General features: G+C 47.5%; 4 protein-coding genes across 10 annotated transcripts in view; 3 read left to right on the plus strand and 1 right to left on the minus strand.

Annotated features, from left to right (window-relative positions):
* Positions 1 to 8,454, plus strand: part of Stx5 (syntaxin 5) — a 20,791-nt gene extending 12,337 nt beyond the window's left edge. For all 3 annotated transcript variants that reach the window (XM_008837494.3, XM_008837495.3, XM_008837496.3), the window contains exon 11: positions 7,714 to 8,454. In XM_008837494.3, coding sequence (XP_008835716.1) covers positions 7,714 to 7,873 — 160 coding nt within the window. In that variant the 3' untranslated portion in view covers positions 7,874 to 8,454. The remainder of the gene's footprint in view (positions 1 to 7,713) is intronic.
* Positions 8,455 to 9,906: 1,452 nt separating this feature from the next.
* Positions 9,907 to 22,503, plus strand: Nxf1 (nuclear RNA export factor 1). 2 transcript variants are annotated; one of them, XM_029565591.1, is made up of 21 exons: positions 9,907 to 10,106; positions 13,117 to 13,300; positions 13,488 to 13,641; positions 14,653 to 14,736; positions 14,842 to 14,946; positions 15,072 to 15,152; positions 15,253 to 15,322; positions 15,437 to 15,525; positions 15,650 to 15,757; positions 16,017 to 16,141; positions 17,864 to 17,900; positions 18,337 to 18,405; positions 18,480 to 18,535; positions 18,639 to 18,746; positions 18,848 to 18,906; positions 19,000 to 19,115; positions 19,249 to 19,291; positions 20,012 to 20,084; positions 20,437 to 20,619; positions 22,000 to 22,060; positions 22,179 to 22,503. In XM_029565591.1, the coding sequence occupies exons 1-21, from the start codon at positions 10,079 to 10,081 to the stop codon at positions 22,215 to 22,217; spliced, it is 1,872 nt and encodes a 623-aa protein (XP_029421451.1). In that variant the 5' UTR covers positions 9,907 to 10,078; the 3' UTR covers positions 22,218 to 22,503. The 2 variants fall into 2 exon arrangements, with proteins under 2 accessions (XP_029421451.1, XP_008835719.1); XM_008837497.2 differs by having other exon boundaries at positions 9,908 to 10,106; positions 16,032 to 16,141.
* A 49-nt stretch (positions 22,504 to 22,552) lies between these two features.
* Positions 22,553 to 23,750, plus strand: Tmem223 (transmembrane protein 223). The gene is made up of 2 exons (XM_008837498.3): positions 22,553 to 22,894; positions 23,342 to 23,750. The coding sequence occupies exons 1-2, from the start codon at positions 22,588 to 22,590 to the stop codon at positions 23,632 to 23,634; spliced, it is 600 nt and encodes a 199-aa protein (XP_008835720.1). The 5' UTR covers positions 22,553 to 22,587; the 3' UTR covers positions 23,635 to 23,750.
* A 300-nt stretch (positions 23,751 to 24,050) lies between these two features.
* The window catches only part of Tmem179b (transmembrane protein 179B), a 2,266-nt gene continuing 784 nt past the window's right edge, over positions 24,051 to 25,532 (minus strand). Inside the window, exons 2-5 of one of the 4 annotated variants that reach the window (XM_029565596.1) lie at positions 25,017 to 25,204; positions 24,815 to 24,933; positions 24,564 to 24,646; positions 24,051 to 24,374 (exon numbers count right to left, since the gene is read on the minus strand). In XM_029565596.1, the coding sequence (XP_029421456.1) occupies positions 24,210 to 24,374; positions 24,564 to 24,646; positions 24,815 to 24,933; positions 25,017 to 25,204 (555 nt within the window). In that variant the 3' untranslated portion in view covers positions 24,051 to 24,209. Of the gene's footprint in view, positions 24,375 to 24,563; positions 24,647 to 24,801; positions 24,937 to 25,016; positions 25,205 to 25,532 lie in introns of all 4 variants that reach the window. The other 3 variants (XM_008837501.3, XM_029565595.1, XM_008837499.3) reach the window with 3 other exon arrangements.

The following is a 25,532-nucleotide window of genomic DNA, read 5'->3' on the forward strand; positions in this document are numbered from 1 at the left end:
TACGCATGTATTGCCTGCATGTAGGTAAGTGCACCTGTGTAGTGCAATGCCTGTGGAGGACAGAAGACACTGTCAGATCCCCTGGAGCTGGAGTTATGGACAGTTGTTAGCTGCCATGTGGGTGGTGGGATTTGAACCCAGGTCTTCTGCAAGAACAGTCAGTGCTCTTAACCACTGAGCCATTTCTCCAGCCCCTTAAGATTTATTTTTATGGATTGGAGAGATGGAGCAGCAGTTAAGAGCACTGACTACACTTACAGAAGACCTGGGTTCAGTTCCCAGCACTTACATGGCAGCTAACAACCATCTGTAACTCCAGTTCCAGGGGATCTGACACCCTCTTCTGGTCTCCATGGGCACTGCACAAACATGGTGCACATACATAAATGCAAGCAGACACATGCACATAAAATAAAAAGATTGTGTGTGTGTGTGTGTGCATGCGCGCACACACACACAAGAGCCATGTCTCTGAATGCCTGTGGAAACAGAAGAGGGAGTTGGATCCCCTTGAGCAGGAGTTACAGGCAGTTGTGAACTGTCTCAGGTTGGTGTTGTGCACTGAACTCAGGACCCTTGGAAGAGCAACAAGTGTTAAAACCACTGAGCCATTTCCACCCCTGACCCCTCATACCTTTTTTTTTTTTTTTTGGTCTTTTTGAGACAGGGTCTCCCTGTAGCCCCAGCTGGAATTCTCTATGTAGACCAAAGTTTCGTGAACTAAATAGTATGAGATAAAGGGTGGAGTTTTTAACTCCAGGTTATAGATGTGAGCAAGAAGAAATATTCTGTCCTTCACTTAAAGTAATACTGTTAACACTGGGGTATATTCAGTGTAAGGGAAAAATAAGTTCCATATTAGACACATCCAAAAATGAGTTAGACATTAAGTCGAAATACAGAATAGACAGATGGGTCCATATAGTATTGTTTTTTGTGTGTGTTGTATTTTGTTTGGGGGGGCGTTTGCTCTAGGGATTACGGTATGCTTTGTGGTTTTTTTTTGTTTTTGAATTTGAATAATTCATTCTATTTAGCTTGGCAGTGCAATTCATTCTAATAAATTAACACAGTTCTAAAAAATGTTATTTGCCCAGTGTGGTGGTGCACACCTTTAATCCCAGCACTTGGGAGACAGAGGCATGTGGATCTCTGTGAGTTCAAGGCAGGCCTGGTCTACATTAGTGAGTTCCAGGACAGCTGGGGCTACAGAGAGACCCTGTCTCAAAAAGACCAAAAAACAATATATATACATATATATAGTTATTCAAGAAAAGTATCTAAATGAGACAAAGTCTCCCTGTGGTCTCAGCTGACCTGGAACTGGATATGTAGACCAGGCTGGCCTCTGTTCACCACACCCAACTTACAATATGCATTTTTAGCTTTTCTCAGTTACTTTGTATGAACTGTGACAAGTTGAACAGACATGGTGGTATACCCATATGATCCTAGCACTGGGAGGCTCAGGTAGGAAGATTGAGAGTTCAAGCCAGCCTGAGCTACATGATGAAATTCTGTCTGAATAAAAAAGGATTTGGGATGTGATTTAGTGGCAGAGGGCTTGCCTATCATGCATGAGGCCCTAGGTCCCATCTCCAGTAATGCAAAAAAGAAAACAAACTGCACAGTCCTCTTCTCCATCCTTCATGCTTTCTTGGTTGTTGTACCAGATTCTATACAAATTCCATAGAACACTATGACTTGACTTAAAATGAAGTATATTCTAGAGAAATTAGGAGACAAAAGCACCATTTTATGTTTACTGATATGTTCTCCATTTCTGGCATCTTTGTGCTGCCTCAGTGTGCAGATTCCCGTCTGTCTCACTTCCCTTTAACCTGAAGAACTTCTTGAGTATTTTTTACACTGCAGATATGATGATGAAAATTTCTTTCAGTTTCTTTTATCTGAAAATGCCTTTATTTTACCTTCCACATTTGGTTATTTTCACTAGACAGAATTCTGGGTTTGTAGTTTATTCTTTAATCATTATATACCTTTTGGTTCTTGCTTTGTAATGAAATGTTAGTGGTAAATTTAATTGTTATATGTATGTGGGTTTTTTTTTTGCTTATTTGATGTATGTGAGTATTTTGCCTGCATGTATGTAAGTGCCCTACATGTGTGCAGTATTCATAGAGGCCAGAGAGGATGTCAGATCCCCTTGAACTGGAGTTATGGATGGTTGTTAGCCCCCATGGGGGTGCTGGGAACCTAACCTGGGTCCTCTGCAAGAGCGGCTAGTGCTCCTTAATGGCTGAGCCCTCTCTCCTGTGTGTATGTGTGTGTGTGGTGTATTTTATCTGGCTGCTTTTCAGTTTTTTTTTTCCTTCACTTTTTTTTTAGCAGTTGACTGTGTTATATCTAGATGTGATTTTCTTTGATTTTGCTTGTGATGTGTGTGTGTGTGTGTGTGTGTGTGTGTGTGTACATGTTCACCATTGTGGGAACACATGTACATGTATGTGGAGGCCAGAGGTCAACCTCAGGTGTCTTCCTCAGTTTCTCTTCAGTTATCCATCGTGGTCTTTTTGTGTGTGTGTTTCACTATACAGCCTAGGCTGGCTGAACTAGAGATCCTCCTGTGTCTGTCTCCTCAGTGCTGGGTTTACATCTGTATACCACCACTATTTCAAAGTAATCTTTCCTGACCTCTGGCTCTTAATCTTTCTGCCTTGCCTCTTGTACAGTATTCCTGAACCTTGTAGGAGAGGGTATTTGATGTGATGTCCCATTTAGAGCTGAGCACTCCTCAGTCACTTATTCTCTGCACTTGACCAGTTCTGAGTCTCTGCACCATCTACTGCATAGAGAGAGAAGCTTCTGTGAGGACTGAGAGCTGCTCTAGTCTGTGGGTGTATGCTGAGTCTCTGGAAGGCAGTTTGATACTGTCTGGGTTTTTGGTTTTTGTTTTGTTTTTGAGAGGGGGTTTCTTGTAGCCCAGGCTGGCCTTGAACTTCCTATGCAGCCAAGAATGGCCTTGAACTTTTTTGGTTGTTTTTTTGAGGCAGGGTCTCTCTGTAGTCCCAGCTGGCCTGGAACTCGCTATGTAGACCAAGCTGGCCTCCAAACTCATAGATCTGCCTGGCTCTGCCTCACAAGTGCTGGGACTAAAGGCGTGCACCACCACACCTGACATATTTTAAATTGCTTTTATTTTCTGTGTATGAGTGTATTGCCTGCATTGTGTCTGTGTTGTGCAATGCCGATGGAGATCAGAAGAGGGTTTTAGAGTCCCTGGAACTGGAGTTATAGACATCAACTGCAATATGGATGCTGGGAATCAAACCCAGGGTCCTCTGCAAAAGCAGCCAGTGCTCCTAACTGCTGAGCTATCTCTCCAGCCCCTCAAATAGTTTTTTGTTTCTGTCATTTTCATTTGAAAATAAGAGAAAAAAAAATTTTTTTACAGTGTATTGTTTTTGTATAGTGTGTATGTATATACTAACATATACCTCAGTGCCATCTTCATTCAGCTGTTCTACCCAAGTGATGAACTTTTAGTTTCAAATAGTGCATTTTTCTGTTTGTTTGAGACAGGCTCTCATATCATGTAGCCCAGGCTGCTTTGAACTCAATAGATGTTCTTTGTAGCTGAGGCTGGCCTTCTAATCCCTCCCTGCCTCTCCCTCCCAAGTGCTAGCATGCCATGTGCCACCATCTGGCTAATTTTAAATTTTAAAATTACCATTTGAGGGCCAGGCAAGTTTTAAGACCATGGTTGGCAACTTAGCATGATGTTTTAAAGCTTAAAAGATCTGGGGAAGGGCATGGGAGATAGCCCAGTGGGTAAGAGTGCTTGCTACAAAGCATAAGGACCCAAGTTCAAATCCCTAGCACCTACATAAAAGCCGAACGTGACCTCAAGTACTTGTAACCCCAGCCTTGGGGGTCAGAGACGTGGATCACAGAAGCTCTTAGGACAACCAACTTGGTTGGAACAGCAAGGTTTGAATTCAGTGAGAGACCCTGTCTCCAGGGAATAAGGCAAAGCCTAATAGAATGGGACGCCCAGCTGCTTCTGGCCTCTGAGTGTACATAGGTGCACATGCATACACCACAGACACATACCACACACAAGCACACATACCCATACACAGAAATTAAGTACCCACATTCAAGTCTCAAAAAAAAAAAAAAAAAAAAACCAAGCTGAGGGTGTAGTAGTAATAGAATGCTTACTAACCTAGAATGTATAAGGCCCATGGCTTCAATTCTTGCTACTACCAAAGAAACAGGAAAGAAATAAGAACAGACAACTCTCTCCAGAAATTTTGCTTCAGAGTGCAACAAGGAAGCTGTGCCTTGTGGTTTGTACTTAGTCCTGTCATTCGGGAAGCTGAGGTAAAAGAACTGTGAGTTTGAGGCCAGCCTGAGTCATTTCATGAGACCAGACCCACAAAGGAAGAAAAAGGGCCAGTTGTGGTGGCGCACACTTTAGTCCCAGCACTCGGGAGGCAGAGACAGGTGTATCTCTATTAGGTTCAGGCCAGCCTGGTCTATGTATATGTAGTTCCAGGCCAGCTAAGGCTACAGGGAGTCTCTGTCTCAAAAAAAAAAACAAAAACAAGGCTGGGCATGGTAGCACAGGTCTTTAATCCCTTTAATTCTAGCACTCAGGACGCAAAGGCAGGTGGATCTCTGTAAATTCAAGGCCAGCCTGGTCTACATAGTGAGTTCCAGGACAGCTAGGGCCACAGGGAGACCCTGTCCCAAAAAGAAAAAAAAAAAAAAAAAAGAAAGAGTTGGGGATAGCTAGATGGTAAAGCATTTATCTAGCATGGGCAAGGCCCTAGGTTCAATCCCCAGTACTACAAGAAAGGAAAAGAGAGAGGTAGGAAGACAGGGAGGAGTGGAGGAAAGAAATTCAAGATGGAGTAGGCTTTCATGTTAATGTGTCTATTCTGTAGGCCTTACTTATCTTTGTTGACTCTCAGTGTCACCAGCAGCAGGAAATGCAGCTGTGTTGTCAGGTGCAGTCTGAAAAGCACTTCTCAGAGCCTGGTGGACAGAGGCTCCCTCCTCCAGAGCCACAGAAAAGGATTTCAAGACAAGTAGGAGTGAGGCAAAGTTAGTGAATTTATTAATTAAGTGGAAAGGACACACTTAAAAGAATTGTGTGGGTGGTAGGAGAGGAACACCTGGGAATGCTTAGGTAGTAGCCCCTACTGGGTCTTTGAAGCTGCTTGATCTGCAATTAAGTTTAGATCTTAGGCAACTTCTGTGCTGGTTTGTTCCTTTACTTAATCACAAAATTCTCTGTCCTTGAAGAAGAGTCATTAGATACATTGTTCAGACTTGCAGCTGGAGAAGGGTGTGGTAGTAGAATTAAAACATTTATCAAAAAATGAAAGCTACCTCCTAGCCTCCCAACCCCCTGCTAGGAATTAATCCCAGGTCATTGTGTTAGTCGTTTTTCTACCACTGAATTATAGCCCCAGCCATAGTTTTTAAATTTTGGTGGGTTTTTTTTTTGGTGTTTTTGAGACAGGGTCTCCCTGTAGCCCCACCTGGCCTGGAACTCACAGATATCTGTCTACCTCTGCCTCCCAAATGCTGCGATTAAAGGCATGTGCCACCATTCCCAGCAGTTTTTAGGTTTTGTCCTCTGTTTTGTTTTGTTTTAATTTTTTAAATTAATTTATTATTTTTATTTTATGTGTGTGAGTGTATTGCCTGCCTGTATGTGAGTGCACCCGTGTTATGCAATGCCGTGGAGGTCAGAAGAGGGCTTTGGAATCTCCTGGAACTGGAGTTAAGGACAGTTCGTAGCCGCCATGTGGGTGCTGGGAATCATCAAACCTGGGTCCTCTGCAAGGGCAGTCAGTGCTCTTAACCACTGAGCCATTTCTCCAGCCCTGAATTTTTTATTTAAAAAAAAATTTTTTTTTAAATTTTATGTGTATGCGTGTATTGCCTGCATGGAGATAAGTGCACCCTTGTCATGCAATGCCCGAGGTCAGAAGAGGCTGTCGGATCCCTTGGGACTGGAGTTAAGGACAGCTGTTAGCTGCCGTGTGGGTGCTAGGATTCAAACCCAGGTCTTCTGCAAGAACAACCAGTGTTCTTAACTGCTGAGCCATCCCTCCAGCCCAGGTTTTGTCCTCTTGAATTAAAAAAAAACCCGTACTAGGGCATGCTGGCACACGCCTTTAGTCCCAGCAGCACTCCAAAGGCAGAGGCAGATGGATCTCTGTGAGTTCAAGGCCAGCCTGGTCTACATAGTGAGTTCCAGGCCAGCTGGACAGGGAGGGAGACCCTGTTTCAAAAAGACAAAAAAAAAAACAAAAAAACCTCAGGACCTCACCAGGTAAGGGAAGGGTGCTTGTCACCAAGCCTGAGTTTGAATCCTGGAACCCACATGGTTAAAAAAAAAAGAAAAAAAAAAACTTCCGCAGATTGTCCTTAGATCTCCACATGAGCACTATGGTATGTGCACGCCCTCATGCATACACACTAAGTAAATAAATGTAAGCAACAACAACAAAACCCATCCAGACAGTTCACATGAACTTGATTATAAGGGTTTTTCAGTCTTCCTTTGTGTGTGTGTGACATCAACTTTTTCTTTTTGGTCCATTATTCATGATTAGCCTAAAGCTGAAGGGTTTTTTGGTTTTGGTTTTGTTCTTTTTGGTCTTTTCTTGAGACAGGGTCTCCTTGTAGCAACAGTTGGCCTGGAACTCCCTATGTAGACCAAAAGGTGAGCACCCAGCTAAAGCTGAAGAATTCTGAAGTGATGATTTCATCAGTGACTACTTGATGTGGTTATCCCTTTAGTAGAAATTTTAACTGGGTACTTGTGATTTGTGTGGACTATGAGACTGAATACTCAGCATTGATGCTTTGAGGATATGTGACGGTCCAGCTCCTAACCGCACAGTGGTCTTTGCCTGAATCATTTTTTTACATTGATAATTTTCTGCCAGTCTGTTCATTTTTAGCTGGCCACTTGTAAAGGAGCTTTCTCTTTTCCTTTAAATTATGACTGTGGGATCATGGGGTGGTTTTATTTTATCTTTTTGTTGTTTTGGATTTAAAAAAATATATTTAGTATTTTTATTTTATGTGTATGAGTGTCATGCCTGCATGTAAGTAGGTGCACCCGTGTTGTGCAGTGCCTGTGGAGCAGTGCCTGTGGACGACAGAAGAGGCTGTCAGATCCCCTGGAACTGAAGTTACAGACAGTTGTTAGCTGCCTTGTGGGTGCTGGGATTCGAACCCGGGTCTTCTTCAAGAACAGTCAGTGTTCTTAACCACTGAGCCATCTCTGCAGCCCTGTTTTGGGCTTTTTCTGTGTTGGTTGGTTGGTTGGTTGTTGCTGTTATTTTTGAGGCAGGGTCTCACTATGTAGCCCTAGCTGATCTTAAACTCACTATTTAGACCAGGCTGGCCTGGAACTCACAGAGATCTGCCTACCTATGCCTCCCAAGTACTCAGATTAAAGGCATGTGCCACCAAACCCAGCCTAATTTATGTTTGTTTGTTTTTTTAAAATTTTATTTGTATGTTTTCCCTGAGTGTTGTGAGTGCACCAGTTGGTCTATATAGAGAGAACTTTTTCTATACATACATATTCACAAAAGAGATCATGTTGTGCACACACACCTTTTACTCCACATACTATGATCATCTTTCTGTCGATAAATAGACTTCAACAACATTCTTTTTAATCCAGTGTCCTGTTTCCTTTCCTGGCCCTGTTGACAGGATCGACGAGAACGTGCTCGGAGCCCAGTTGGATGTTGAGGCCGCCCATTCAGAGATCCTCAAGTACTTCCAGTCAGTTACCTCCAATCGATGGCTCATGATCAAAATCTTCCTTATCCTCATTGTCTTCTTCATCATCTTTGTGGTCTTCCTTGCCTGAACCCTCCCCACTCTGAGGCACTTCGTGGGGGTTTGAGACCCTCCTGGGAGAGCAGGTGGCCAGTGCTGCCACTGAGCCCGTGCAAGGTGATTGGGGAGAATGGCCATTTCCTTGGAACTGCTAAGAATGGCCAGTGCCCCTAATCCCCTACTGTTGCCTCTGGCCACTCTGTCCTGCCCTCAGGCCCTTGAAACACTGCTTCTGGATTTGGACTCTGCTGTGAAGTGGCTGTAAGGGAGCAGAGGCCAACTGGGAGCCGGTGGGGGAAGTTGTCTCCACCTGGAGATTTTTATAAACCCTTACCCCTCTCTTCCAAAGAAAGGTAGCTTTGGCAACAAGGGGAAATGATGCCCCTCCCTGCCTTGAGAGTGAGGAGAGGAAGCAAAATTGTCCCAGGGACCAACTTTCCCATCTGGATTAGAACTTGACTGCCTTCCTCCCTTCACCATGTGAGGTGGGGTGGCTCTGAGCCCTTCAGTTGCCTGCACAACCCTGACTTTGGCTGCTGGTGACTCTCAGTCTGCCAAATGTGCTGCAGCCTATTTCCTCCCAATTACAGCAAGACTGTCTGTCAGCCTCTCTAGCCATCTATGTTGTCATTTCTGGGTTTGGGGAGCATCGAAGGGCTTCATAAGCAAGAAAATGAGCCTACTGCCTAATACCTGAACCAAAAAAATGGGTTCGTGCCTCTGAGGGACCCCACTGTTGACAAGGGTGGCTTTTGGGCTCTGTTCCTACAGCTACCTGCTGAAAAGGAGTAATCAAGGGTAGCAGGACTTCATTAGCTCCGAATTTTCCTTTGAAAATGAGGAACTGAAGCCAAGAGTGGGTTCCTGATTGGTGGCAACATCCAGGACCATCTTGGGCAATGTTTGGGCCAGTTTCATATGCGGATGCAAACCATTTATTCCTGATTCTTCTGTTTCTGGTGTAAGGTTGAGATTGTGGGGAAGGTGATCTCACTATGTAGCCCAGGCTGGCCTGGAACTCACAGAGAGCCACCTGTCTCTGCCTCTGGAGTGATGGGATTAAAAGGTGTGTGACACCACACCTGGCTCCTGGATTTTGAGTGAATCCAGAGCTCCACATGCTGCCAGGAACAGAAGAGAATTTTTACCCAGGTCCTGCTGAAGTTTTTAGTTTCGTCCAAGATCTTCAGCAAATCTAGGCCAGTTAATGGAAACTGGAGAAGCTGCCCTCCCTCCCCTCCAGGAAGGTTAATAAGCTGTTCAGTCCTAGTCACACTGAAGTCTTTGCCCCAGGTCCATTAGTACCCTCCCCCACGGCCCCCACCCTGGTCCAAAAAGGTATGCGGATCCTATCACCCACGACCAAGGTCAAGTCCTAGAAGAGCTCATGCTCTTGGCACTATGGTCCAATCTCTGCTAGCTACTTTGGTGTCTGTCTAGGCATGACTGGTGGATAGGGCCGAATGTAAAGACCAGTGCTCTCCACAGCCTTGACATGCTTTTTTGACGGGGCAATTTGTGGAGGTCCTACAGGGAAAAGGATTTCATTTATTTCACAAATACAGGTTTCTATTGTGGGCATGATACTGAGCCTGAAGCGCTGCAGGATTAAATACTAGGCATTAGTTAGGGTTCTTGCTTCTGTGGCGCTTACATTCCAAATTTCTATTTCGTCATAATCCATCGTGGAGGCAAAGAAAGCCGGGAGGGTATAGGTCCCCGGCTGGCACAGAGCTGGGCTGCGACCAGAGCGCGGCCTGGTCCCACCCACGGTGTGGGACTCTGGGAGCCGTTACCCCGCTCGGAGGCCCCGCCTCCATTCCTCCTGTGCCGGCCTCATCCCGGGTGCGCTCTGAGCTCAGGGCTGCGGCAGCCCGCGCTCAGCTCCGGCACAGGCTCAGGCGCAAACTTCCCCACGGCCCCGGCAGCGGAGAAGTAGGAAGGCCGGACATCCCGCCCATAAGCCACCGCGCCCGCAGATCCGGTCGTGGGCGGGCCTTGCAGGGCCTGGCCCCGCCTCCTGGCGGTCACGTTGCTCGTGCGCAGGCTCGGAGAGCGCCGCTCCGCCCCGTGGACCCGCCCACAGCCTGGGGACGTCGGCGGCGCGCGACGTGCTTCACCGGATAAATGCTGTGGCGCAGGTCGTAGGAGAGTACCGGTCTTGAGCGTTTGGGCTTTCGGGTGTTTGGTGGCGTCGGGTTCCGCGCCTGAGCCCGGCCCTGTTCCTGGCCGTGCCATGGCGGACGAAGGGAAGTCGTACAACGGTCAGTGCGGGTCCCCGCGCCGGCCGCGGGCGGGGTGGGCCGGGGTGGGCGGTGCTGGCGTAGGCCGCAGCCCCAGGGTGAGAGGCCGCGAGGGGCCGAGCGGCCGTGGGCAGCCGGGAGCGCGGGCGGGGGACGGGGTGCTCGCGGGTCGCTCTCGGGGCTCGGGTGGGCTGCGCGTCGTCCGCCGGGTTCCGGTGTGGAGGACGTGTGGCTTGGAGCGGAGGGCTGGGGGCGGAGTGACAAGATCTCTTTGAACTCCGAGGGTGACGGGTGCCTGTCAGTTCAGTTTGGCGGCGCGACTGTTCCTTGACTGTGAGTCAGTAGTCCCTGCTCGTGGGCTGCCCTGCTGCCCTATTTTCTGATGCGACCCGTCGGGCTTGCTCCCGGTTCGCTGCTTTGGCGAAACGAGACTTAAGCTCCAGTTTCCTAGTTGGAACACTACCGGCTTGATCGTTCATTGTGGTGCTTCGGAGAGCGTGACAGCTGAGGTTTGAGTCCTGTGTTTGCTGTGCCAGACCTGAGTGAGTGCGTTCAACGTTCACCTCCTTAGCGTGGGTTAACGGGACCAGCCCCTAAATGTGTGTGTGTGTGTGTGTGTGTGTGTGTGTCAAAATGGGTCATTTCTATCAAGTGCTTGGAGCGTAGTGGCTGGCACTGGGGAATTGTGTGAACGTGAGCTTGTGTGTTCACGTATTCTTTCTCCCTAGGGTCACTTGGTGGGATTCATTATTTACAGGACCCTAGGGCTTAGGAAGATTTCTTCGGATGTTTTGGACCTTAGTGTGTGTGTGTGTCTGTGCAGAGGATCAACTCGGGACCTGAAAATTCTGAGACAAGTTTTATGCCTCCAGACCCCATCCTCACCCCAGTGAACCTTATTATTTTATTTTTCTTTGAGACTAGATCAGCCTATGTAGCTCACGCAGGCCTTAAAGTCAGTCTTCCTGCCTCAGCCTCCTGAGTTTTGGGATTCCAAGCATATGCCACCTTGCCTTGCCTCACAAACTTTAAATTTTTTATTTTATTTCATTGCTGGGGATTGAACTCGGGACCTTTCATATGTTATACAAGTCCCCTACAAATTTTGTTTGTTTTTTGAGACTGGGTCTCACTAAATTGCACAGATTGACCCTGAAGTTTCAGATTCTCCTGCTTCAGCCTCAGTGCTGGGATTACAAGTTTGCTTGTTTGTCTTTTTGAGACAGGGTCTCCCTGTAGCCACAGCTGGCCTGGAACTGGCAATGTAGACCAGGCTGGTCTCCATCTCACAGAGATCCACCTGTATTCTTAGGAAACAGTCCAGGAGGGGCTGGAGAGATAGCTCAGCAGTTAAGAACACTGGTTGTTCTTGCAGAAGACCTGGGTTCGAATCCCAGAACCCACATGGCAGCTAACAACTGTCCATAACTCCAGTCCCAGAGGATCCGAAAGCCTCTTCTGTCCTCTGAGGGCATTGCATGGCATGGGTGCAGTTACCTACATGCAGGCAATACACACATACACATAAAATAAAAATAATAAATTTTTAAAAAAGAAAACAGTTCAGGAACCCTGATTGAGCACTGTTATGTGGAGTTGCCATCAGACCCTGAATCTAGAAGTTAGCCCCTAAGTTACAGGGCATTTCTGCTCAAAGAAACAAAAGCTTGCCCCAAACTTGAGAGTAATAGTTTGAGTGCAAGGAGATGTTTGTTGCTTTTAGGAGCCTTTAAAATAGGCCATATTGTAACCAGAATTTTTTGGTTTTTGAGACAGGATCCTCATGTAGCCCTGAATGGCTTTGAACTTACTATGCAATTGAGGCCTGCACTTCCCAAATGCTGAGACTACGGGTGTTAGGAACACACCTGGCTCTGTGACTACCATTTGTAGTGTAAGGCAAAAGAAATACCAAGTGACAGTTTTCAGGGACTGATTGTGACCACTTACATTCTTGGGGTTCTCATACCTCTATATTTTGTTTATCTGTAGTTCCAGCTTTTGCTTCATTTTTCCTTATTTTTAATACTTAATCTTTAAAGGTTTTTTTGCAGTTTCATACATATATTCAATGTATTATGATTAAATTTGCCCATTATTACTTCCCTCTCCCTCTGAACTCTTTCTTCCAAACTAGCTCCACCCCCCAACACACATACTTTCATCTCCCTTCCTTTTCTTCTCACTAAGTTTAATTAAGATCATTTATATGAGCATTTTTCTTTCTCTTTATGTATATGGGTGTTTTCTTGCATGTATGTAAATGCACCGATGTCATGCAATGCCCACAAACACCAGAAGAATGTGTTGGATCCTCTGGAACTGGAGTTAAGGACAGTTGTTAACAACCTTGTGGGTGCTGGGACTCGAACTCGGGTCCTCTGCAAGAGCAGTGCTCTTAACCATGCTCTTGAGTGCTGAGCGCTGAGCCATCTCTCCAGCACCCTCTTATTTACTTACTATTTCTATTTTTACATTTATGAGTGTATTGCCTGTGTGTGTGTATAAGTGCACTCATGTCATGCAATGCCTGTGGAGGTCAGAAGAGGGCAGTAGATCCCCTGGAACTGGTGTTACAGACTCTTGTTAGCTGCCATGTCTTTTTTTTTTTTTTTTTCAAGACATGGTCTCATGTAGCCCAGGTTAGTCTTGAATTCAGTATATAGCTGAGGATGACCTTGAAGTGCTGATCCTTCTAATCTCTTCCCAACTGTTGGCATTACAAGCATGTGTCAGCACACCTGGAATTTTTTTTTCTTTTTTTTAGAATTCTAGAAATTGAACCCAGGGCCTTGAGTATGCTAGGCAAGCACTCTACCACTGAGCTATGTGCTCTACAATTTTCCAAAACCTTTTTTCTGGTGCTGCCATCCTGTAAAGAGCTCTTTCCCCCGACCAGGCAGAGGATGTATGTGGGGGTAGCCTTTGTTAGCATCTGTCTCTTTAGTGGTGCGATATACTAGAAACTGGTTGCCATACCCAGGTAGCTGGATCAGTGTTTGCTAATTTGTCTTCTTGTTTCCAACTCCAGAGCATGATGACCGTGTTAGTTTCCCTCAGAGAAGAAAGAAAGGCCGGGGGCCTTTCCGATGGAAGTGTGGAGAGGGGAATCGTCGGTCTGGAAGAGGGGGTTCGGGTATTCGATCTACCCGGTTTGAGGAAGATGATGGAGATGTGGCAATGAGTGATGCCCAGGATGGTCCCCGAGTACGATAGTGAGTGACTAATTGATCTGCTTGAACAGTGGCCCGCTGACTTATATTATCCTGTAATTGTCTGTCCTTGCTCTTCCTGCTTTGAAGAGTGACACGTCAGCACCAGCTTTGTTATATAATCCTAGTTGTCCCTGAGCAGGATGGCCTTTCCTAGTGTTTATGGAAATTTAATTCTGCTTTCCAATAGCAACCCCTATGCCAACCGGCCTAACCGTCGGGGTGATACTTGGCATGACCGAGATCGAATTCATATTACTGTTCGGAGAGACAGAGCTCCTTCAGAGAGAGGAGGGGCTGGCCCCAGCCAAGACGGGACCACCAAGAACTGGTTCAAGATTACAGTGAGTACCTTGGAAAAAGTAGATGATTTAGGGAAAACGGGACTGGGCTCAGAGTGAAGGTATTTGGTGCCCTGCTCTCCTTTCTGTCTTCTCAGATACTTATTTATTCAGCAATCAAGGATCTCACCCTTTCCCTTAGAATGACTATCTTAGAACAGCTAAGAGTGGGTTCTAGGAACGTAGTTGAGAGGGACAGGCAGGAAGACTAGTGGAAGGGAAATCTGGTAAGTGTGGTCAGGAGGTAAACTAACTCCTGAGTGGATTCATTGGCTTAAGCTGAGAGTGGGTCTTGCAGACTCTAGTCTTTGAGGAAAGGTAATATATAAACAGTATCTTGGGACTTTTAGCATTAATAAGTTTTATTTATATTTTGTTGTCTTTTTTGAGGCAAAGTCTCCCTGTAGCCCCACCTGTCCTGGAACTCACTGTGTAGACCAGGCTGGCCTTGAACTCACAGAGATCCGCCTGCCTCTGCCTCCTAAGTGCTGGGATTAAAAGCGGGTGCCACCACACCTGGCTATTCATTTTGAATATTTTATTTTTGTTTATTGTATATGTGTGATGTTGGGGACAGTGCCAAAGTATACTATGGAGGTCAGAAGATAACTTTGTCTAATCAGTTCCCTTTCCATTTTTATGTGGATTCCCAGGATTTTACTCGGGTTATCAGGCTTTCATAGCAAGTTCCTTCGTCTACTGAGCTGTTTCTCAGCTCATAAATATGATTGTTTTGAAGAATAATAACTCTTAAGTATATGGAAAGGAGTTTAAGGAATCCAAATGTATCTCAAGTGAAAAACCTACAACTGGTCCTTTAGGGGGAAAAAGTTTATTATTTATTTTTGCAAGGGATCTACCTAAGGCCTCATGCATACTAAGCATGCATTCTACCACTGAGCTATACCCCTGGACTTTAAATAACTTGGCAGAAAGTACAAAAGGAGAATGGAATTGGACTTGCAATAGCCTTAGCTACATTGTGTCCCTTGTTTCTCTTTCTCTCACTTCCAGATTCCTTATGGCAGAAAGTATGACAAGGTCTGGCTCCTAAGCATGATTCAGAGCAAGTGCAGTGTCCCTTTCACCCCCATTGAGGTAAGGCAAGGCCTGGGTAGCTAGTTGGCTGGGCACCTGGGTGGGCAAAAGGAGCTGGGTGAAGGCCTGTGGACTCAAGTCAGTTGCTCTTGTTTCTTTTTCCAGTTTCACTATGAGAACACACGGGCCCAGTTTTTTGTGGAAGATGCCAGTACTGCTTCTGCATTAAAGGCTGTCAACTATAAGATTCAGGATCGAGAAAACAGAAGGGTATAGCTGCAAAGGGCCTGGCTTCACTTGGGTTGGGGCTGATGCACAGAACAAGGGGGACTATTTCTTGATTCTGGGAATTAGGCTTCCTTGGAGTGTACTTTGCCTTTGTGTCTTCTCTCCAGATATCTATCATCATCAATTCCTCTGCTCCACCCCATATTATACAGAGTGAACTGAAGCCCGAACAAGTAGAGCACCTCAAGGTGATGCCAGCTCAAGTAACTTGTTATAACCAGCCTTTAACATCTCCCTCCCCCACCCTAAGCCTAAGTAACCACTGAACCCTTTGATTGTCTTCTTTAGCTGATCATGAGCAAACGATATGATGGTTCCCAACAAGCACTTGACCTCAAGGGCCTCCGCTCAGACCCAGGTATGGCTGACAGCAATGGTCTTGACAGGTGGAGATGGGAAGCTATCACTCAGGAAAATGATTCTTGGCATGGGCAAGCCCTCTCAGTCTTCCCTTTCTTTTTGCTTCCTGAAGATTTGGTGGCCCAGAACATTGATGTTGTCCTAAATCGCAGAAGCTCTATGGCGGCTGCCCTGAGAATCATTGAAGAGAACATCCCTGAGGTGAGACCTTTGGCCCAGATTCTGGGCATGAGGAAGCAGGATGCGACAGGTAGGATGGAATAAGGGGCAGGTGGACCTCTGATCAACTCATTGGTGACTCCTCTGAACTCTTCCCCACTTACAGCTATTATCCTTGAACTTGAGCAACAACAGGTTATATAAGCTGGATGACATGTCCAGCATTGTGCAGAAGGCACCCAACCTTAAGATCCTCAACCTCTCTGGGAACGAAGTAAGGCTTGATAACCTGGCTGTTTGTTTTTAAATTTTTAAAAGAATTTATTGGCGTGTGTGTTGTGTCTGATTGTGTGTGAATGTGGTGGACACATGCTGCATGGAGATCAAAGGGCAACTTTGGGGGCTGGTTTTCTCCTTGCACTATGGGTTCTGGGGCTCAAACCCAAGTCATGAGGCTTGCACCACAAGTGCTGGGAAAATCTAGAGTGTGGGGTTCTGGCTGCTGTCTTTACCAGCATCTGTCTTCCCTTTTGTCCAATCCCTCACAGCTGAAGTCTGAGCGGGAGTTGGACAAGATCAAAGGGCTGAAGTTGGAAGAACTCTGGCTTGACAGAAACCCCATATGTGATACCTTCCGAGACCAGTCCACCTATATCAGGTCAGTTGTAGCCTCTGTCTCCCCTCCTGGGGACCTTCACCCCCTGGGAGGCTGAGTTAATGCACCCTGACCAGTGCCCGTCTGCAGGAGAACATGCAGCCCTGAGCTGGAACCACCTGTCCTTTGGGAGGACCACGTACTCCCCTCGTCTGTGTCTCCCAACTTTGTCCCAAGATCTCTCCTTTCTCCTCACCTGACTACCTTTTGCCGGTCCTGTCTCTTCTCCTTTCCTCTTGAACACAGCCTTTTCTAGAATCTCCCAACCCTGTTGTTCCAGGAAGGGCACCTCCCCTTTTATATTCTGACCTAGGGGTGTCATCATATGCCCCACCCATGCGGTTGCCTTTAGCCAAAAGCCTGGTGTCCTCAGGCTGAGAAAACCTTCTCTGACTGGGACGACCTGCTGACATAGGCCTTCCCTCCTTTGACCTTTGATGGCCCCTCTTGCCATTGTGCTAAGAGGGACCCACTTCTCATGATGCACTTACCTAAGGCTGTGGCCTGGTCCTACCTGGAGGCTGCTACCATGCTCTTGGGTCTGTCTTGCCCAGTACTGCGAGCTGAGCACTCCCTGAAGAAGAAACCTGGGTTCCCTAAGATGTCACCAAAGCCGGGGCCCCGCCAGCAGGCGAGGGGATCCCAAGGCAGGTGCTGGGCGTGGAGGCCACAGGGGCATCTGCTACCAAGGAGACAGAGAACTGACCCTATGAGGGGCACTGCCCCCCTCACTCGCACACCTCACATCACCCTGCTTGGCCCCGGAGGATGGCTGGTTAGCCAGAGACGGGTAAGATTCCTCAGGGAAGGAACAACCTAAGACAGGCACAGTCGCAGAGGGGCCATCAGGAGAGAACTTGGGGGCCAACTGAGGTGGGGCACAGACCCTCACCCCCCCAACTCGGCAGGGGCCTGGATCCTCAGGTCTTCTGAGAAAGGTCTCCTGCCCCCATGGCTGCTTTGCCTCCCACGCCCAGCTCAGATCGGAACCCAGGGAGCAGACAGAGACCTGGCCAACAGCGACTGCAACCGCCATAGTAAGACTTGTTCTCCATTGCTACCTTGGACCCCAGGAAAGGGCAGCTGAAGGAAACGGCTGTGTCAGATTCTTGCTTTCTCCTACTTTTTTGTATGTGCCTCTTTGCCTGTTCTTTCCCTTTTGCTTTGCTGTCTCTGCTTCCTCTCTTACTCCCCCTTCTCTCCTCTGTCCTCGCCCCATCCTGCCCTTTTCTCCTTTGCGTTCTCTCCTCCTGAGCCCTGTCTTGCTCATCTCCCTGTCCCCAACATCCTGTGCCATCCTTGTGGTGTGTTCTGGTCTTGGCCAACGCCAGACCTGGCCGAACTGGTGGATACCTGTTGAGGCAGCGGAGCCCCTGGGCTCCCACCCCATTCCCTCCTCCCGGGGCTACACAGGTGAGTAGGTGGAAGGTAAGGGGGGAAAGATGGGGAAGGACGCTCTTGGGCTTAAAGCCTGGGCTGAGAGTGCTCTTCCAGTGGCACACGGGATCAGGCAGTGGTAAGAGATAGTCAGCCTTCAAGGCAATCCAGAAGGGGTGCCCCTGGTGAGGAGGGGAATGGGGGTCCTTTTCTCTAAATGAAGCTGGGGAGGATCGGGTGATGAGCAGGATGGGCTGTTTCTCGGGTTTTTGGTGTATTTGCTCCTAGAGCAGCCCAGGAGGCATGATGGCTCTGAAGCGTCACTCACTTCTGTCCCGTTCTTGACAGCGCCATTCGCGAACGATTTCCCAAGTTATTACGCCTGGTAAGTCTTAACACCTTTCATTCTCTACTAATAGAGACCTTTCCCTCCCAACATCTTACCTTTTTTTTTTTTTTGGTCTTTTTGAAATGGTCTCTCTATAGCTCCCGCTGGCCTGGAACTCACTATGTAGACCAGGCTGGCCTTGAACTCACAAAGATCCGCCTGCCTCTGCCTCCCGAGTGCTGGGATTAAAGGTGTGCGCCACCATGCCCGGCTTCCTAATATGTTTTTATATGACCATTAGTTTGGGGACACAGATCCGTGTGAGAATCTGATCAGAGTGATAATCCTCCTAGAAAAATGCTGGTGGGCAGAGTTGGACATCAGGATTCCTGGACCCTGTTCATGGTTGACTTCTGACCCTTCAATAGTAGCTTCTCTGTGTCCTTACACATCCAGCCCTTCTGATTCACATGTAACTTTCACTTCTCCATAGGATGGCCATGAGTTACCCCCTCCAATTGCCTTTGATGTTGAAGCCCCCACAATGTTACCGCCCTGCAAGGTCAGAAGTGGGGAGAGAGGGAGAACTCAGTGGGAAAAGTGCTGGTTCGGTGCTAATTTCTTGTTTGATTCCAGGGAAGCTATTTTGGAACAGAGAATCTAAAGAGTCTGGTCCTGCACTTCCTGCAACAGTGAGTGTCCCAGGACCCTGAGCTGGGAAGGGGGCATCCTGTACACAGCTCACCCTTGGGCCCCTCACTGCAGAGCTTACCCTTTCTTTTGCTTTCCCCACAGGTACTATGCAATCTATGACTCGGGAGACCGGCAGGGTCTTCTGGATGCTTACCACGATGGCGCCTGTTGCTCGCTAAGCATTCCTTTCAGTCCCCAGAACCCCGCCCGGTGAGCGTCACATGTCAGAGCCTCCTCAGAACCAAAAGAGTTCCTCGGGAGATAACACTACACTGCTCTGACCACCCCCACTTTTTCCTCCTGTTCCCTAGAAGCAACTTAGCTGAGTACTTCAAGGATAGCAGAAATGTGAAGAAGCTTAAAGATCCCAGTAAGTGTGTGGTGTGAGCAAAGAATGGCGGGGAGTCGAGAGCTCAGGAGTGCACAGGTGCCCAACCCTGGTTTCTCTTCCTTCTGCTCACAGCGCTGCGGTTCCGGTTGTTGAAGCACACACGTCTCAACGTTGTTGCCTTCCTCAATGAGTTGCCCAAAACTCAACATGATGTCAATTCCTTCGTGGTAGACATAAGTGCCCAGACAGTAAGCACATATTTCTATCCTGACAGGAGCCTGGGATACTGGGGGTGGGTAATGAGTCAGTATTTACCAGGTGAGGGGGCTCAGGCTCTGGTTGGCAAGCCTACATTGTACCTGATGCTTTCTTCTCTTTCAGAGCACATTGTTGTGTTTTTCTGTCAATGGTGTCTTCAAGGAAGGTGAGAATCTTTTGAGTCCTGGGTTTGTGGCATGGTCCTTCCACTAGCAAGAGCTTTTCTCAGCATTCTTCATTTCCTAGCTATCTTCTTGCCCCTTTTCTTCCCTGACCTCCTTTTGCTGCAAACCATCTTGGTTTACCTTACCTTCTCCACCTGTCCTATCTGCAGTGACAAAAGCCTGTGGATCAGGACAATGTAGATTTTAGGAATCAGACAGGTTTTGGTTTCCACCCCCATCTTGACTCTATGGGTCTGTAGGCAAGTTACAGTACCTCTCAGACTCACCTTGTGAGATGAGGTTATCAATACTCTCTCATAGTAGTACTATAAAGTGTAAAGTGACTTCAAACTTAACGCCAGGCTTCAGATTGAACCCTTTTTTTTTTTTTTGGTCTTTTTGAGACCGGGTCTTCCTGTAGTGGGGCTGGCCTGGAACTCAACAGAGATCCACCTGCCTCTGCCTCTGCCTCCTGCTTCTGCTGGGATTAAAGGTATATGCCACCAGGCCTGGCAGGTTAAGCACTTTCTAAGTCATTTCACTTCCTATAGCTTGTAAGTTCTGTTATTACTGTCATGTCTTCCCTGACTTGTCTCTTTATCCCACCTCTGCTCCTTCATGATCAAATTATCATCCTTATCTGCCCAGTTAGGTTTCTGTGACTTGTAAACACCAAGCATGAGTGACCCTAAAAGGGCCCATTGTTTCTGTTTTCATTGCAGTGGATGGGAAGTCTCGGGATTCTCTACGCGCTTTCACCAGAACATTCATTGCTGTTCCTGCCAGCAATTCAGGGTAAGTGCTCAGCTTATTGCACTAGGTACCAGTCCTACTCCATGGCCAGCAGTGTGTGGTAATTGGAAAGCAAAGTCAGTTCTCAGAGAATTAATTTTGTTGTGAAGATAAGTAAAAGATAAATGGTGATGACAATCCATAGGTTGTAGGGGGGTGTCAGATATGTAATTTTAGTGTTTGGGAGATAATCATACTTTGTCCATGAGAGCAAATAAATGATAAAAGGTGACAGCTAAAAGTAGGAGGGGTACTATGTGGACATTAAAAGAATCAGTGCCACGTATCTGAGAACAGAACAGTGCTAGAAGACAGCTTATTTGTACGTGCATTTAAGGTGTTCTTTGTCCCCAAGGCTATGTATCGTAAATGACGAATTATTTGTGAGGAATGCCAGCCCTGAAGAAATCCAAAGAGCCTTCGCCATGCCTGCACCCACGCCTTCTTCCAGCCCAGTGCCCACCCTCTCCCCAGAGCAGCAGGAAATGTTGCAAGCATTCTCTACTCAGTCTGGCATGAACCTTGAGTGGTCTCAGAAGTGAGTGCCAAGCATGTGTAGTAACCGAGATGGGGCTGATAGAAATAATCTTTTTTTTTTTCTTTTTTTGGTTTTTTGAGATGGAATCCCTGTAGGCCCAGCTGGCCTGGAACTCACTATGTAAACCAGGCTGGCCTTGATATCACAGAGATCTGCCTTCCTCTGCCACTACGCCCAGTGGGAATTATACTCTTATTATTTTAATTTACTTTTATGTGTTTTGCCTGTGTGTATAAGTATACCGTGTGTCCATCATCCAAAAAGAAGCCAGAAGAGGGTGTCAAAATCCCATGGACCTGGAGTTAAAGATAGTTGTTAGCCATCATGTGGATGCCGAGAACCAAACCCAGGTCCTCTGCAAGAGCAGCCTAGTGCTCTTAACTGCTGAGTGAACTCTACAGCCTCCCCAAAATGTTCTTTTAAAAAAGATTTGTAAAAGTTTTACCTTGTGTATAAATTAGTTGTTGACAAATTCTGAAAGTGCAATTGAAAACTTACTCTATTGTGGGGTAGTACTAGAGATTGAACCTAGGACCTCACACATGCTAAACACTCTACCACTGACCTAATGTCCCTGAGTCCTTTTGTCTTTTTTTTTTTTTTTTTTTTTTTTTTTTTGTCTTTGAGATAGAGTCTCCCTGTAGCCCCAGCTGTCCTGGATTCACTATATAGATCAGGCTGGCCTCAAACTCAAAAAGATCCACCTCCCTCTGCCTCCCAAATGCTGGGATTAAAGGCGTCTACCACCACACCTGGCTTTTTAATTATTTTTATTTTATGTGTATGAGTGTATTGCCTGCATATATGTGAGCACATCCGTGTCGTGCAGTGCCACAGAGGTCAGAAGAGGGCTTTGGATTCCCCTGGAACTGGAGTTCACGACAGTTCATAGCTGCCATGTGGGTGCTGGGAATCGAACCCAGGTCCTCTCCAAGAGCAGGCAGTGCTCTAAACCGCTGGACCACCTCTCCAGCCCCTCCTTTTGTCATTTTGAGACTGGGTCTCATTATGTAGTCCTGTCTGTCTTGAAACTTCGTTTGTACTCCAGGCTGGCCTGGAACTCACAGATCGGACTGGTTCTACTCCCCAAGTGCTGGGATTAAAGACATGGCCACCAAGTCCAGGGACTTTGGTTTGGTTTTGGGGTTTTTTCTTTCTTTCTTGAGATGCTCTTACTATATAGCCCTAGCTAGCCTGTGGCACTCTGTAAGCCTGGCTGGCCTGGAATTTGCTAATGGCCTGCCTCTGCCTCAGGCTAACATTTTGATTTTGAATGTTTCATTTGGGTAAATAGTGCAACAGTGTATATAATTGTTGGAAAACTTGGATGACTGTATAGGGTGGATTCTAGACTGGTATTTTCCTGGTCTCCGGCTCTAGGTGCCTTCAGGACAACAACTGGGACTATACGAGATCTGCTCAGGCCTTCACTCATCTGAAGGTGAGGTTCGGAAATTCATAGGACAGGGATCTTTGCTTTGGCAGGTTCAGGAGGGCTGGGCAGAGCATGTGGGGAGGGTACCCTTAGCTCTACTTACTGACCTTTTCTTTTCCTCCAGGCCAAGGGCGAGATCCCAGAAGTAGCGTTTATGAAGTGATCCCAGAAAAAGCCCCCTTGTAAATAGCCCTTGGATACCATGTCTGGTTGTCTCCCGTCGTCTCCTGCCCCGGCCCGAGGCCACCCTGTAACTATGACTGCGGAGAGGGGGCTGCTGCATCCTTCTCACCTTCCTTCTGGAAGACTTCCGGAAGACTGAGCCTCATGGTGCCAGGAAGCCAAAGCTTACTTTGTAGAACTGACACTAAACTACCCGAAGGACCTAGGTGCTTTGTGTACTTAACCCCCGAGTCCCGTTACTTTTTAAGATAAAGAGTGATATTGTATCTTGCGTCCCATTGCTGGCTTGTTTTCCTCAACGATCGTGGCAAGACAGGAAGTCCCGCCCCGGAAGCGGCAGCGTCCGGAGCATGGCGGCGCCGTGGCGGCGATGCAGCGGCTTGCTGGGCACACTGCGGCCCCCAACCGTACGGCGGCTCTCGCAGAGCTGGGCCCCGCCCCGGGACGTGCTACTCTTCCAGCACGAGCGGGGCCGCTTCTTTGCCGTCCTCGGGCTGTTCTGCGCAGGCCAGGGTATCTTCTGGGCCTCCCTGGCGGGTGCCGCCTTATACCACCCCCCAGGCCGAGCTCCGGATGCCAAGGCTCCCAGCCCGGGCCGGGCGGACCTGCGCTCTGCGCTCTGGCGCTACGGGCTAGCAGTTGGTTGCGGCGCGATGGGTAAGGCGTGGGCTCTGGCTTCCTGTCCTCCCAATGAGCAGGGGGTAAGTGGGCTACCCGGTAGGACCGTGGAGCACGAAGTTCCAGAGTGCTCTACCCCTGCAGTGCCAGACCGTCATGGTCTTCACTCCAACCGGGAGCACACTGCGTTACCCACAGACCCATTTTCTCCCTTTGACAATGGAAATGGCCATAAGCCGTGTATGTGGCACATGGATGCCAACTTAGCATTTGGATGGTAGAGGCAGGAGGAGCGGGAGTTGAAGGTTACTCTCAGATAGAGCAAACTCCAGGCCAGCCTGGAATATGAGTTCCTTCAAAAACTAAAACTAGTGGGTACAGTAACTGAAATTCTGGCATTTTAAGTGCCTATGGCTGTTACTGTAATTTCCTTTGCTCACTCTGCTCTAGAAGGGTTTGTGTGACCCTTTCCCCTCTTTTCTACAGGAACCTTGGTCCTTGCTGCTGGTCTGGTCTTCTCTCTGCGATCTGTGCGTTCAGTCATGCTCCTTGCTGGAGGGCAGCAGGTGAAGCTCACCACCCATGCTCCCTTTGGCTTGGGGGCCCATTTCACTGTTCCCTTGAACCAGGTTTCCTGCATGGCCCACAGAGGTGAAGTTCCTGCCATGTTGCCTCTGAAGGTCAAAGGCCGGTGCTTCTACTTTCTTTTGGACAAAACTGGACACTTCCCCAACACTCAACTCTTTGACAACACTGTGGGTGCCTACCGGAGCTTGTAAAAAGGATGACCTGGTCATACTATTCCCTCACATGAGGATAAAACCCTTATAACCAGAGTCATGAAAACTGGTCCAAGATTCACTGAGTCAATAAATTAGTCTTCCAAATAGCCTGATGCATGCCTGTTTAAGCCTTCATTCCTTCCTCTCTCTCATCTATTTGTCTTAACATCAAGAACTCAATATCAAGGGGCTGGAGAGATGGCTCAGCAGTTAAGAACACTGTCTGTTCTTGCAGAAGACCCAGGTTCAAATCCCAGCACCCACATGGCAGCTAACAACTGTATGTAACTCCAGTTCCAGGGGATCTGACAGCCCCTTCTGTCCTCTGCAGGCATGGCACGACACAGGTGCACTTACTTACATGCAGGAAATACATGCATACACATAAAATAAAAATATGAAAAAAGTCAGTATGAAGATGAAGACAGTAATACATTGTTTTTATCCAAAAAAAAAGCTGCAGGAAAACAAAGTGGAGGGGGCCTGTTCTAATGTTTCCCTCCTGGAGGGCATAGACAAGGCTGGGTGGAGACGGCAGAAAGCACTCTGGTTATTCAGGAATGAGACTTGAGTTACCCAACAAGAGCATCTGTCTCGGAGACATCCTTGGAGTCAGCCCTCTCCTGAGGCCAGTATCGGGTATGTGAGCTGATATATAAGGTGGCTTTAGACTTGAACTGTATGACCTGGAGCATCAAGATCAAACACCACAACACCAGATTCACCCAAGAAGAGGTCTGTGAGAGAGAACAGGAAGGTGAGGAGAGGTGTAATCTTGGATCCAGTCCTTCTGCCCGCACACCATTCTGTCTGTCCAGTCAGGCTAACAAGCTACTCAGCTTGTCGCTGTATTACAACCAGGCACACTGTACACTAGAGAACATTTTACAGCTACAGATAATGTATCTCTAATCCCCATGCCTCACTTCAGCGGTCTGTAGGTTAGCGTAAAACTGCAGAGCAGTTCCAGGGGGTGTCCATGACATTTTCTGGGCTTCAGAGCAGCTGTGAGGCCAAAGAGACAGTTGTGAGAAAGGAGACATCCCCTAAACAGATGTGCCCTTACAGATAAGGGCAGAGGAGTGGATAAAATGGGAAGTCGTATGACCTGCCCCCTAAAGAGGGAAGGTAGTCCCCACCAGGGTGCTCTCCCTTTCCCATTACCTATTTGTTCTGTTCAAGGCGGTGATGGAACTGCAGAGAGAACTGGTACCAAACCGAAGGATACAGGCAGATACTAAGATCAGGAAGGTGGCTGTGGCTGAGATGCCCAGGGCAACGCAAAGCCCTACTGAACTTCTGAGAGAGAACAAGCCTTGTGGCAGAGCTGGGACTCAGCCCACCCTAGTCCCCTAGTCCTGAGTAGGGCATTCGAATACCTGTGGGACTCCTCGATGTAGCTGCTGTAGATCCAGTAGAGCAGAAGCAGGAGGCAGTAGAGGGCCAAGAGGCCAGAAACCCAAACCACAAAGTGGCAGACCGATGAGGCTGAGGGACATGACAAGGCCAGAGAGGAGCCATTTAGGGCAGCCACACCATACAAGGGACAGCTACCACTGAAGGAGGTCTGTGGAAAGAAGCTTTGCGTTCTTGGTTTCAGTTGACTGCCTCAATGCAGGTTCCTAGCGGATGGGATACTCCACCAGTAACTTGAATACTCTGAACTTATGTTTTGAGATGCAGAAACTGATTAGAGGGTCTAGCAGGAAATCAAATCTAGAGTGGGTTACAGATACAAAAAGTCAGGCATTGTAGCACAAACCTTTAATCCCCGCAGGGGGAAGCAGAGGCAGGTGGATCTCAGGTGGACATAAGTTCCAGGCCAGCTGGGGCTACAGGAAGATCCGGTCTCAAAAAAAAAAAAAAAAAAAAAAAAAAAAAAAAAAAAAAACAAA

Source organism: Nannospalax galili, unplaced genomic scaffold (assembly GCF_000622305.1).
Source record: "Nannospalax galili isolate Female #2095 unplaced genomic scaffold, S.galili_v1.0 scaffold818, whole genome shotgun sequence".
NCBI classification, from domain to species: domain Eukaryota; kingdom Metazoa; phylum Chordata; class Mammalia; order Rodentia; family Spalacidae; genus Nannospalax; species Nannospalax galili.

Coding starts and splice junctions, on each gene's coding strand:
- Nxf1 (XM_029565591.1), top strand. CDS start 10,079: ATGGCGGACGAAGGGAAGTCGTACAACG. Junction 10,107..13,116: donor CGAAGGGAAGTCGTACAACG/GTCAGTGCGGGT, acceptor TTCCAACTCCAG/AGCATGATGACCGTGTTAGT. Junction 13,301..13,487: donor GATGGTCCCCGAGTACGATA/GTGAGTGACTAA, acceptor GCTTTCCAATAG/CAACCCCTATGCCAACCGGC.
- Tmem223 (XM_008837498.3), top strand. CDS start 22,588: ATGGCGGCGCCGTGGCGGCGATGCAGCGGCTTGCTGGGCACACTGCGG. Junction 22,895..23,341: donor AGTTGGTTGCGGCGCGATGG/GTAAGGCGTGGG, acceptor TCTTTTCTACAG/GAACCTTGGTCCTTGCTGCT.